General features: G+C 37.0%; 1 protein-coding gene across 8 annotated transcripts in view; it reads left to right on the forward strand.

Moving 5' to 3' along the window:
- LOC139966596 (poly(rC)-binding protein 3-like) overlaps positions 1-13,596 on the forward strand; it is a 188,434-nt gene that overhangs the window by 87,959 nt on the left and 86,879 nt on the right. For all 8 annotated transcript variants that reach the window (XM_071969790.1, XM_071969792.1, XM_071969793.1 and 5 more), the window contains one exon: positions 7,134-7,166. In XM_071969790.1, coding sequence (XP_071825891.1) covers positions 7,134-7,166 — 33 coding nt within the window. The remainder of the gene's footprint in view (positions 1-7,133; positions 7,167-13,596) is intronic.

Raw genomic sequence — 13,596 nt, forward strand, 5'->3', positions numbered from 1 at the left:
TTATGAGGTACTTTTCCCTCTCCTTTTACCTCTCCTTCATTTGTATAAATTTGTTACCGCCAGACTGTGTGGCAAAATTCAAAATACAGCTATAATTATGGTGAAACAGAGACACTATATACACACACTGCCAGGAGCTTCCATTTATGAGTCATCATCTTGCATTAATTTAGAGGCCCTTTGTTGTGACGTTTTGCATTGCCCCTGTCACAGAAACAGAGCAAACTAGGTTGATTGTTGCATTGGAGATCGAAAAGATAGGAATTCCATAGCAGTTTGGCTGATCTATTTTACAAGCATCTCAACCTACCCCAAGTTTGTTTTGCTTTTTGAAAGGGAAGATAGGTCTGACATAGAACATATCTTAGATATGCGCACTGTTACGTAGACACCACAACAACCGTCATATATTGGAAAAGCTACTTCATGGATTGATCTATGTGTGTGAAGTGATGCTCGATTCTTTCACTAGTGACGTACACTGTTATGGTTACCAGGATTTTAGTTTGAGTTCAGCACATCAGAGCCCCAGTCCCTGTCCAAGACGTTGGCATCTTAGTCCCAGTGCCCTTACAAGTGGCCACTGGCCCACCTGTAAATATGATCGACATTTGGAAGTTAAAATGATCCAAGTTTGGAATTTATGCAGGTAGAAATCCCTGCTGAAACAGATAACATTTTAGAAGTACACACTGTCATGAGCTGGTTGTTAAGTTTTATTTGATAGACTGTGTTTGGTTACCATGTCGTATTATATACTCATTTAATCATGACATTGATGAATCTAGCATCATGTTTAAGCATGACATTGATGAATCTAGCATCATGCATGCTTTCTAAATTCAGCGATGTAATACCTACCCACATTCATGTATCGGTAGCTGCCAATTCGGTTTTTAAATTTTTAAGAATATCCATTGCCTGTAAAGTTAACCACCATCCCAGAGTTCCGATGCCATCCCAACAATGAAACATCTTTGGATAGTATGGCAGTAGTCAGCTGCATGCTCTGATTACATAAGAATAGCATATATATATATATATGACGGTTGCTTGTTACATTTAAATAATGCTAGTCAATGGTGCAGGGTCAACAAGGAACAGAACAGGGAAAAATGTCGTTTACTTTGTTAGCTTGTCAATTACTGTACATCAAGTAAAGTATAAAATCTCGGCCATTTTCAAAATTATAAGTCTGACACAACAGGTAGACACATTAAAGCAGAGAATTGGAAGATATGATACATTCCGTAAGATTAATTAGGAAATTAATTATTAGGTCTGACATCTGCAGAGCTTTAATATTCTATCTTGTTGTTTTCTTTTTCTTTTTGTTCTACGGCAATTAAGCCACTTTTAAACAGTAGCATCCTTTTGTCTGGTTATGATTTTTGTTACTTAAATAACTCAAGAGTTGGGTTACATAGAAATGTATTGTAACAGCTTCCTGTTATTACATGATTCAAGAGAAAAGTCTTTGGGAGTGAACTATACCCCCCTCCGCCCCCACCCCTAGTCTGTCCTGAATCTGATGGTTTACAAACAATTTGAGAGATATTAAAGCTAATGTAGATAGGTATTTCATCATGTCTCCCAGTATCATAGATTTAATGTTTTAAAACTACCTGATTCCTGTATGGAATTTGACATACATTAAACATATGTAATAAACTACTACATTTAAACTACCAGCATTTTGGATTGGTGATTTACTTGTACCTCAACATCATGTTGCTTATTTTGTTGTCATATCTGCTTAGGTGAACAATTATTCTACAGGAAAAATGACAAAAGTGATACCAACCGGCATCAATTTCAGTGATAATTTTTTTTTTTTTTCAATAATATTTTACTAAATTGTAGCTCTCTGATCGCTTCCATTCATATACTGAGAGGATCCTCTCTATAAATACAAACATGTTTTACAGCTTGCTCGGGTGGTCTCCTGCTCTGAGATCCGTCTAATACTTCACCCGATACCGAGTATTTTATTCACTCCCAGACACTTACATTTCTAACACTGCAGGTACTTGTTACTCTCTGGCTCGCCTGTCGCGAGCTTTAACATGTAAGCAGCGTCTGTTTTCACGCGGGGAGGCATCACAGTCCTTGTCAGTCGTTCTATGTAAGCTCTCTCTCTCTGCCAAGCGAAGATTGAAAATGTGAGCTGCGGTTTTTGGAGAATCTTACTGCTCGGCTATTATTGTCGGCTGTGCAGGCATGTATTACACATCACACTAAAGTGATTGCTTCTCACACCTTAAGCATATGACTCCAAATTAAACTCCAACCGGTATATATATAGTTTTGAGTGGCTCGGGATTTACAGGCATAGATCATTGGATTTATTAGCCCCGGAGCTGGTTTTTGGGATTAATTTCGTGGCGACTAGAGGGAAAAGAAGGGAGAATGTAAGGAAATGCTAAGTGGTCCTGAAAAAAAATGTAAACATGTATTGCATTAGGGAAGCTAGTTTGCTCGTTTCGTTATCTCTCTTATCGTTACTGATTGCTAAGAGACGTAAAAAGATGGAGTTAGGAATGAAAATCGTCAGAAAATTTCCGGAAACAAATGTCAAAGGTTTCGGGTCAATTTGCTACTTTTCCTGCAGTCAGTCAGTCAGTCAGTCAGTCGGTCATTAAAATGATTGTATTGATAAATAGTATCATGGTTTCTAAAGGTTTGTACTAGGGAGGATTTTAGAATTCAGTAATGTGAGCAAACAAATTTAAATGTGTCATGATGGAAGTGACAAGTAGAAAGCAAAAATGAAAAAGAAAGAAAGAGACCAGTGGGGGGGGGGGTGGGGGGGCACAACAGGGTAGAAATTCAGTCAGATTTCACATTGACATCTCATGCATGGCAGAAAGTGTTGAATTTGAAATGTCTTACCCAGGGGCATGGGTTTGAAAAATGCAGTGATTTGAATTCTGGACCTTATTTTCCCAACTGTTGATATTGACAGTGTATCTTAAGGGTCTTAGAACACAGGTGTTAACTTCATTTCCTTTGGATGCTTCATTAGTCAGTTCGATACAACTTTTGTTTTTCTTACAACCTCTCCGCAGCCTCTTTGGAAAGGCGGGGGGGGGGGGGAGAGAGGGTGAGTGGTTAATTAATGAATTGAAATAGACAGATGACAACAGGTCATTCTACTAGTCTCATGTGACCTCCTTTTTTATGGTACATGGTATTGATTAGAAATTTTGGGTTCTGTTTTTATGTTTTCTTTAGTTTCCTTCGATAGTCTATTTTTGTCATACTTTAGGAAATATATTTTCTCTCTCTCTCTCTCTTTATTAACTAGAAGATGAATCGGGATTTTCCCTCTTGCAATAAAACTAATCCTAAATGAAAGATGCCAATCTTCTTCACTCTGCGGGTTGTTTGATATTTTTGTTCAAATGAAATAAATGGGATCGTCTTTCTACAGCAATAATTAAAAGGTTCATCGTACTAATACCCCTATCAGACAATTGTTTTTGTTTTTGTCATAAGCAGTTATAGAGCTAAAACAGATCTTTTCCGTTAACTTTGGTTACATCTTTGATATCTCTGTTGATATGAAAATCCCTTACCAAATTGCAGTTCATTAATAGCTTCATGACTTTAATTATGAAGATATATAGCAAAAGAGAAAAACTTTCACAATAAAGTTTTCCGATTTACATTTCTCCCTGTTTTTGTTATTCAGGTAGATTACCAAAAGAAAGTGGTCTGGGCAATAAAAATAAATGTTTTAAAGATGGATATAAGTATTAATTAATTCACTTACTAATTTATCTTGCAAACAAACAAAAACTTTGTCAGATATGGTTTTGCAATCTTATGTATGAGCAATGTACTTAGCCAGCTTACAAAAGTTACCACCATGATAATGCCTCCTGTCAAATCGTATATGCCACGTGAGGTTAACAACCTCTTATCTTAATCGTGTTACGGTGATGCTTAAAGAGATCGGAAGGAACTTCTCTCCTATTTTACAGTTGAATATAATTCTGCAAGAAATGGGTAGGGGTAGGTAGAGCAAGGGGTGTATGTGGAGAGGTGGAAGTTTGGAGGCAGTGTAGAATATATACAATTTTTGACTGATTTCCCTTTGTTTAATAATGATACAATCCTTCTTGAAGCAACCTGTCTTATTTTACATATTATTGGGTCCACATATGATTTGCATTATGCCGATAAAGAAATACAATATCCTTTCTCATCAATTTGATGACAATCAGGGAAATCGTTAATGTTTGATATTGTTAATTTGTCTTACCTACTGATTGGTACTTGATGGACAAACAAAAGTTTCCTCTTAACTCTTTGTGTGTGCCAATTGACCAAAACTATAGTTCATTGGTCAAGAAGCTGTATTTTAGAATTTTAAATTAAATGACAGTCATTATCCATTCATCTTTGGCAACATCTGTCTGGTTTATGCAAGGGTTTGTATCTGTGGTCCTCTCTCATAAATATTCATAAGATTAGTAAAAAGTCAACCCTAGAAGTTCTCCTGTACTTTTAAGAATGGACTACAAAATGGATTGTGGCTCGTCTGAATGAAGCATGACTGTATTGTAGGTATGTGTGTACTGTATACGTTTTTTTTTGGGGGGGGGATACTTTAATTTGTGATAACTCACTAATCTATCCCTTCCGATACTTTGATTTGTGGGGTAACTTAATAATCTACCCCTACGTATTCAAAGCTCTTGCTTGTTCCTCCTCATTGAAGTCTGTCAAATTGTCCATCTTCTTATTTCTAAGCTATCAGTGTTTCTTCTCCCAGACCCCCGTCCTCTCAAACACATTGTACACACTAAAGGGGGGGGGTGGGGGATGGGAGAAATTCATTTAATCAAGTTGGTTTCACTCCTTAGGCTATTTTTCTTTTTTTTGGTACTCACCGTCGAGTGGTGTTGTGTCCGTAAAATGGTGTCTCTCTCTTTCGATCTGTCCCTCTGGGAATTTAAAACTCTCCTACCCTTAGGTATGAAGTTCCCCCCAGCGGCAATCGACCCACAAAAAAAGAAATTCATCAAGTTCCATTTGCCCTTAAGGGAAAGAGAATGGATACAGAGCAAGTAGGGCAAGTTGTCTAAAATTTGCACTTCATTAAAATCCCTGTTTCGCTGCTGAGTGGATGCTACTGTAATCAAATTGGATGCATCTCTCTGTCCATCCATTGACCCATATATAATCGAGGCATTATCCGCCTCGTATAAAGTGCTCTCGTTCTCTTTTCATTGCAAGTATTTTCTCTCCCCCCCCACTTTTGATTGTCTTTTTTGTCTATTTTTATTATTACCATTGTTCTCTATTGTTGTGACAATGTACTGTGGTAATGTGTGCCAGAAGGCTGCATGGCAAGGCGGTGCATTACTGTTCCCGTTTCTTCGTTATCTATAGAATTTCGCTCACGAGTGGTATAAAGTGCTATCGTAGAAACCTTAACCAAAATCACGTAAGGAAATGCACGTACACACATTTCTCCCTGCAGAGGAATGAGAGGGAAAGGCAGCACAGGATGGTTATAGTTCAAGTGATTTATATCTAAAAATTCAACGAGCGCATCGTCATCGTCGTCGTACACTACAAAAAGTGCACGTGACATCATCCAAAGTGGTCTGGGAGGAAAATGGGGATATTTTACTTTCACTTTGTATTTCTTTAGGCCATTTTGAATTTTCAAAAGGAACGTATCAAAGTGAAATGTATCGGAAATGTATTAGGCAGAGGGAAGATGAGGGTATCTCTGGTAGGGGGGTGGGGGGGGGGGATTCTCCAAGACCTTTGTAATAATGGCATTGTAAAAAACGAGTAGAACATGCATGCCCTTATGACTATATTCATGTAGAAAGATTTGCAGCATAAAGTTGAGTCATTTTCCAACTGTTTTGTCAATTTTCGTTCTGTCAATCAGAGAAGTAGCGTTGCTTGTCATATTTTTCTCAAGGTCCTCCTAAAGCACTACACATATATATATACATATTAATGAAGATAAAACTCCAAGTTGCTGATATCACCTCTCCTATAAAATGCTGGTTCTTCACTGTTACAGCTGATATGTACAGCCTTTAAAGTACATTAGACACATACCAGATATGTTAAAGGAAAAAGTAACACATTATGTGAAATAAGTCTGATACAACTATTATTGGCTAAACAGGAACCTTAATTCAGATGGCTGTAAGTGTTAACCACATACATACTGTAGATCTCTCCCTCAGATTGAGAGGTTAAGCTGCATCCAGTTAATCCGTGAATATTATACCTCGTTAGTACTATATGGCGTAATTGTTTGGACTGCTGTAGTGTTCACAGTTTGACACAAAATGAAGTTCCATAGTGCTCAACCACTTGTCAGGAAAGAAAAAAAAGAGGTCCTGAAATATCTTTATACATCTTTAATACTTTATCGCATCAAAATTGTAAAGTAGGAAAAACATTTCAAAGAGTCTGCTATTCAATGAAAAATGATACATTTCGTGAAATATGTCGATGGGATGTAGTTTTGAATATTAAAGCGGGGTGCATTCAGATGGTGTGTTTGCTGTGTAAAGACAAAGTTAAACTTGAAAAAGTGCCTATATGGTATTGATTATTCCAGTTATGAAACCTGTAACAGAGGTGTATGAAGATAGTTTCATATATTTTATTATCTTGAATTAACCTTTTATCAGAAGCTCTGTATATAGTTGTCATGGTCATTTAGGCGATTGAGAGTAAATAAACAGTTGCTAGCAGCATTTTGGACAAGAAATGATTTTTATGACATTCAGGTATTGATATATAGAAATATGTATCTGTTTACCGAAATGAAAATTCCGGTGGAAAGTGTAGTAAGATAATTATACATTTTAATAATTGAACTCCACCCTTCCCCCTCCCCCTCCCCCTGCTTTAATTAGCCATGTACGAAAAAAAAAATGTTAAAATCATTATAATTGCTGACGGCATGACCTCATTATATTACCCAAACGATACTTTAACACTGCTGCAATCTAGTGTCGTACATTGCCGAGATACTGCAGATGTAGATCATTCTTCTCAAGTCTTTCATCGGACAAGTGCTGTATTCTGGGTATTTGAATTGGACGATGATTCGATACTAACAACCCCCTCTCTTTCTCTCTCTCCAGGGCGGGAACACAGTCAAGAAGTTCAGGGAGGAGGTAAGCAAATAATCACTTAAATTGTAACAAAGGTTCCTTTATATTCTAGTGCAGTATTTACCTTCTCTGAAGGAGAAAGTGTGCACGTTTGCTCTGAGTCTTGACTTTTAGTCTATTGAGGAAAATGCATCAGGTGATAGATTGATAGATGGGGAAAAAAAAAACTCATTATCGTAGAAAATATTCAAATTGGATGATTTATATTCATTTCATAATTAAAGTTTCCCCCTTTGAAGTAAGGGAATATGAGCCTCCAAGCATTCATAATATGTCGTGAAGATGTTAATTTTCATTAGTTTAATAGTTAGCCCAGCTTTGCCGTAAGTATGAACGTTTCCAGTATATTAAGTTACACACAGATCCTATCTTAATTTTTTACCCATAATCCATAAATTATAGAAAGGATGATGAAACTCTGAATATGAGGGAAAGAGAAAACGCATAAAGGAGAACTTTGATATTATATTTCTTTGAATACAGGATAGCCAGTGCAACAGATGCCACATTGACATTTCTTGTAGAGTCTGTTAATACTTAAGAACACATATCATACCATTGGTGCACGTATAGTCAGTAGTTGTTGTTGTTGTTGTTGGAAAAACAACTTTAGATGAAACCAGGGGTGAAAGTCAACTGTCTACTATAATAGATGAAACTAGGCTAGGAAAGTTAACTTTCTAATATTAACAAAAACAGGGTAGGATAGTCAACTGTCTACTATAATAGATAAAACTAGGCTAGGAAAGTTAACTTTCTAATATTGACAAAACCAAGGTAGGATAGTTAACTGTCTACTATAATAGATAAAACTAGGCTAGGAAAGTCAACTTTCTAATATTGACAAAAAATAGGGTAGGATAGTCAACTGTCTACTATAATAGATAAAACTAGGATAGGTAAGTTAACTTTCTAATATTGACAAAACCAGGGTAGGATAGTCAACTGTCTACTATAATAGATAAAACTAGGCTACAGTAGGAATGTTAACTTTCTAATATTGACAAAGCCAGGGTAGGATAGTCAACTGTCTACTATAATAGCTAAAACTAGGCTAGGAAAGTCAACTTTCTAATATTGACAAAACCAGGGTAGGATAGTAAACTGTCTACTATAATAGATAAAACTAGGCTAGGAAAAATTAACTTCCAATATTGACAATACCAGGGTAGGATAGTCAACTGTCTACTATAATAGATAAACCTAGGCTAGGAAAGTTAACTAATTGACAAAACCAGGGTAGGATAGTCAACTGTCTACAATAGAAAAAAACAGGATTGAAAAGTTATCTTTCTAATATATTCATACAGAAAACCATGGTGGGAAAGTCAACTGTTTAACTATGAAAAAAAAAAAGCAGGAAAATGAAAACACCAGGTTAAGGAATTACGTCAACTATCCATTACAGGCAAATACAGCAGGATAGGAAACTAGTTTTGTCAGTAAAAAAAATGGAATGAATTATCACTTATAAAACAGTGGAGTCAATTGTATTCAAATGAGACCAGTTGGCAAGTAACTTTACAGTCTGTCCTCTTTTGATTTTTGGTCAGTACTAGAAGAATAAAACCTTCTGGTTTTGGTGTTAAACGCCTCTGAACAGCCGCTTACATCATGACCTTGAGAGCTGAAGTCAGTATTTATCCCTTTCCAATTGTTTTTTGGCATGAAATTTGGAGGAAGCCAAAGCAAATAACATTGATTGATTGCACTTCAAAATGCTCCATGCAACCATCTCACTGGGGTTTCATCGATTCTAGAAAAGAACAACACTTCTGTTTTAGTGTTCACATAATAAAAAGAGACCTTGCCTTCCTGGAAAATGTTGCTCTGAGTTTTTATCTATAATTTGGCATGAGAAATGGATAAATACAGACTTAAACACTCAAGGTCATGATTTAAGTGGATGTTAAAAGGAGTTTACACCAAAGCCAGAAGGTTTTATTCTTCTAATATTGACCAAATATGAATAGAGGACAGACTATAAAGTTACCTGTGGGAGGTTGAGTTTGTTCAAAATCATCTTTCGAGCCACCCGAGGAGGAATTCTTGGATGCTATCAGGATAATGTAATTCAGATTCTGTGGTATGCATGGCTAGCCATTAGAGTGTTGGGCAAAGTAAACCACCTTATAACTTACATCGTACAAGCATTAGTGATCAGTTTTGTTTATCCAATACCACATTACTCAGCATGGACGGGAGCAACTATATTTGCAACTATATTTGTGACACTGCCGTGCAAGTTTAAATGCCAAAGTCTTTGCTTGTACTCTTTTTCTTGATGGTGAAAAGTTATTTAGAAGTTTTTGGAAGTTCCGACTTCTTCACTGGGATTCAGAATAAATGAAAGGGAGGGCGGAATATCTATACGAGGTAAATAGTACGGCTGACGTTTTATCAACCTAAACGTCAGTAGAGGATCATGGAATCAGTTGTGGGCTTTTCAAGAGTCCTATTAGGTCAAATGTGTCTCTACTTCTCTAATTTGCATATATCGTACTGATAGACACAAGTTCCATCAGTTGTGCACATCATAAAGGCTGTAACAGTGAAAGAGACATTTGTCGTTATCGTTCCTGCCAAGGATTTGATACAGAAAGTGATGTTCTTACATTATTGGTACCATCATGTCTTTCTGGTTTTAAGAACAGTTTAATATCACAAAGCAGCCAGGTGCACTTCCACTCTTTGCAAACATTAGCTATCAGTGTGTTTCCATGTCAATGAGGTAAAATATAAAGTGTCTATTACTCTAATTTATGTTATATTGCTGTGTAAAGCATTGATTAAGTTATTATCAATGTGCAGCCATTCGTAACGATAAATTCTGATATTGAACCACAAAATTAATCTCCTCCAGGCATAAATCAAAGGCACCACCCACACCAAGCTAACTAGCAAAGATAAGATATATCAGGGTAGCAGGGACACACAGCATTAGCAGAGGTGATGTGTGAATAGTGCTAAAAGTATCATGTCAGCTTTGTGCTTGTTATCTGTAGTCTGGCATAATGTTTCAATCTTGCAATTACCAAATATAAAACTAGAACTGCATTTGCCTGCAAAACACGCAGTATTGTAGTGCGCGTGGAGTGCTTGCAGTATTAGGAAGAGCTTGTAGGTTGTTCGTGGTGTTATTTTTTGGGTGGACAACACACCAGGGAGAGTAGTCATGTAGGTACCTACAAAGTGAGGGCGCTTGTGAGTGCCGTGACAGGCTCAGAACAAGTTGGCTAGCCTCTGAAAACTGCAAATGTACAGAGACTATATGAAACTTTCAGTTTCAACGTCCAGTCATGTAGGTATTGTTCACTTGCCAAGTAATGCCAATATTGTTGTGCGAACGTGCACTACAATAACAAAGTGTACTTGTAAACAAATTTACTTGTTTTACATAAAGAGGAGTGAATTAAAAGCGAGTTGGGATGGCTGGCAGCATTACACATGAATGCAGTGAAGGTGGAAAACGGTATGGTGGACCAGGATGACGCAACAATTCATTAGACAGCTAAATAGAAGGGTACAGTACACCCCAATTAAAACAAATAAGAAAATAAAAGGGATCCACAGCACTTTCACCAACAGAGGGAAGATTTTTTGAAAGTACATAGAAACATCAGGGAGATTGTTTTACCATAGAGAGAATAACAAAAAGAATAAGCAAAACAAAGAGTTTGCAAAATACTGTTGGGAGTCTGGGAGACTGATTCATTTGATTGAAAAGTTGAAAGATACCATTAGTTCTGCATAAAAGCACTCATATACAATTTTCCCAACCCCCATCTCCCTTCACCTACCACATCCCCTCCCCTTATTCCTCCTTGATCCTCTTTTCTCTAGGCTGGGCACTGTACCCTTCCCAGCAAAATTCCATCATGACAAACATCAGAAGCGAAAGGAGATTTGGTTTAATTATAATTTAAGGGCGGGCGGATAGAGGAAGATGACAATTAAACAGACTTGAAACAATAATTTTCTGTTCTACCAGCAAAATTAGTGCAATGAAAAGAAGCAAAATGATCCAACTACTTTCTATGTCATTGTCAAACATACATAGAACGATTCTGTTCTGTTCAATTGAAAGAATCTCCTCATGGTCGTTACGCACAAATGCATCTCTCAGAGAAGCAACAACGACCACGATCAAAACTTTGGCAACGCTTCGGCGGCGACAATCCAAAAGTTTCTAGAAAAAAGGTCAGACTTTGGTCTCTGCGACGAAGCAGGTCACACCTGTCCTCTCAGAGAAAATATTTCCTTTACTGTGTTGACGAATTTTCTTTCATGCCTCTGTTGTTACACCTGCCGTTATCGGTCTATTCCAGGTTCATCAAGGAATATTACGCAAATAGTCAAATAGATCAACGTCTTCATCCCGCTTCCCTGCGTATCTACGTAGACTCTTGTTTTCTCTCCATCTCTCTCTCTCTCCACCGTCTCCCGAATGTCTCACCTATCCATTAGGCCTGTAAATTTCAGCTCAATAGAAAATGGATTTCCACCACCAGAAAATTGATTTTCATCAGATTGAAAATAGAAAAGAGAGAAGATGCTGTCCCATATTAAATGCAAGTCTCATGGAGGTAATATAAAAAGGAGCTCAATATTTGCAGTGGCTCTCGCTAGGCCAACGGCTCCAATTGATTTTCCTGTCCTCATATTTATGACGGAGCTGTGAAGAAGCATGACTCTGTAACTATTTCTAATGAGTATGAAGTGGTGTGAAAAGAAAAGTTTTGAACCAAGCAAGCATTCCATCAGACTCTGGTATCGATCAGGTATCTGTTTGTGGTAGGGTTTTCGCGGTTATCAGCGGTCTTGCGAAAGCTTGCAGAGTCTTCGGCGAATGATATCCTAACATATCCGGAGAAAGTTCTTTCTCAAACGAGGAGGATATCAGCGAGAAGCCTGGTCTCACGTCATCTTCGAAACATCATCTCTTAAAGATTGTCTGTCAATCTGTCTGTCTGTCTGTCTCGTCGGATGTTGGATAAGAGAGCCGGCCCTATTAGTCCGATGTGCAAACTGTCAAAGATAATGAGATCATCTCTGAAAGTACTGTAGCATTGAATGGTGCATTTTTTTCCTGGCATAAGTTTCTGGAAACTACCCAGACTGGACACTTTATAAATTCTCAGAATTGTTACAAGAGTCATACATGAATTCAAGTGCTTCTTTGCATTTGTTTAGATTAATATTCGATACAAACAAATCCCATAACAATGAAGTGTATTATATTGACAGCTTGCAACTACGCGACAAGCAGTCTAGAAAGTCCACACAATTCCAATTATGTGTTTTGCATGTGAAGTGAATACAATATTATCAAATATGTTTGGGTGCTGAAATTTTTGTTGAAATGGTTATTAATTAGTATCTCTTAAAATAGGATTCATTTGACAAAAAAAAATAGCTGAGAATAAGTTTTAGTTTGACCAAATGCACAAATGATTTGTGTTGTTGACAGGACAAGTTTATAATTAATATCAGTTGATTATCTCAGTTTTTGGTGAAGCATCATTCAGTATGAAAAAATGTTATGATGCAGACCAATGACTACTTCTGATGTATTATCTATTCTTAGCAGTATTTTGTGTGGGTTCTGATTTCGAAGGTTAAAGAAATAAACGGATTTGGACCTCAAGAAGAAAGGTCTTACAATTCTAGGCGAACTGTGAAGTACGTAAACATCCCTTATATGGAGCGGTATTATTAGTCTGAGCTGTTAGTGACTGTAGTTTATGATCGCTCGGGGTTGAAGGATTTAGTTTAAATCATTTTTCTGTTTCAGATAAAAGAAATTAGAACCGGCCCTGGATGCTGCAGTTCTCATTTGCAACATAAATCTAGTCTACATATCAGATTGTGAGAGAATTATGATCAGAAGTTGTTAAATTTGCTGGTAAATATTGAGATAATCAGAAACAGAAATAACAAAGATAGAGTCCTCAGAGGGGGGCCACCTTTGTCATATTTTATGATGGTTTTATTATTATTATATATTTTTTTTACTGTGAAGGAATAAGGAATAAACACATGTCAGTGTGCATAGTTTAGGTTACCTTAAAAATAGAGAAATTTGTTGGAAATTAAAACATCTTGTCACTTTGTTTGATGTGTGTTTATGGGGGAGGGGGGTTGGGGGGGGCATGGGAGGGAGATCAGTCAAGCCCAGCATGAATCTAATCACAGAATCATGTGACTTTGTTCATACATATGTTTCTCAGTTCAATTCAAGAAATGCAGATTTGAACCTGTATTATTATCAGTCTTTGATAAGACAGTCGACCTATCATGGCTACGTGAAACCGCAGTATGTTAATATTAATATTCCTCGATGGGGGCACAGGGAACACTGGAATTTGATGGCGAAAACTTTGTACATGGTGCATCACTTGTTTATTGAATATTTAAGTAAATAACACCTTTT

The sequence above is a fragment of the Apostichopus japonicus genome, chromosome 4 (genome assembly GCF_037975245.1).
Source record: "Apostichopus japonicus isolate 1M-3 chromosome 4, ASM3797524v1, whole genome shotgun sequence".
NCBI lineage: Eukaryota > Metazoa > Echinodermata > Holothuroidea > Aspidochirotida > Stichopodidae > Apostichopus > Apostichopus japonicus.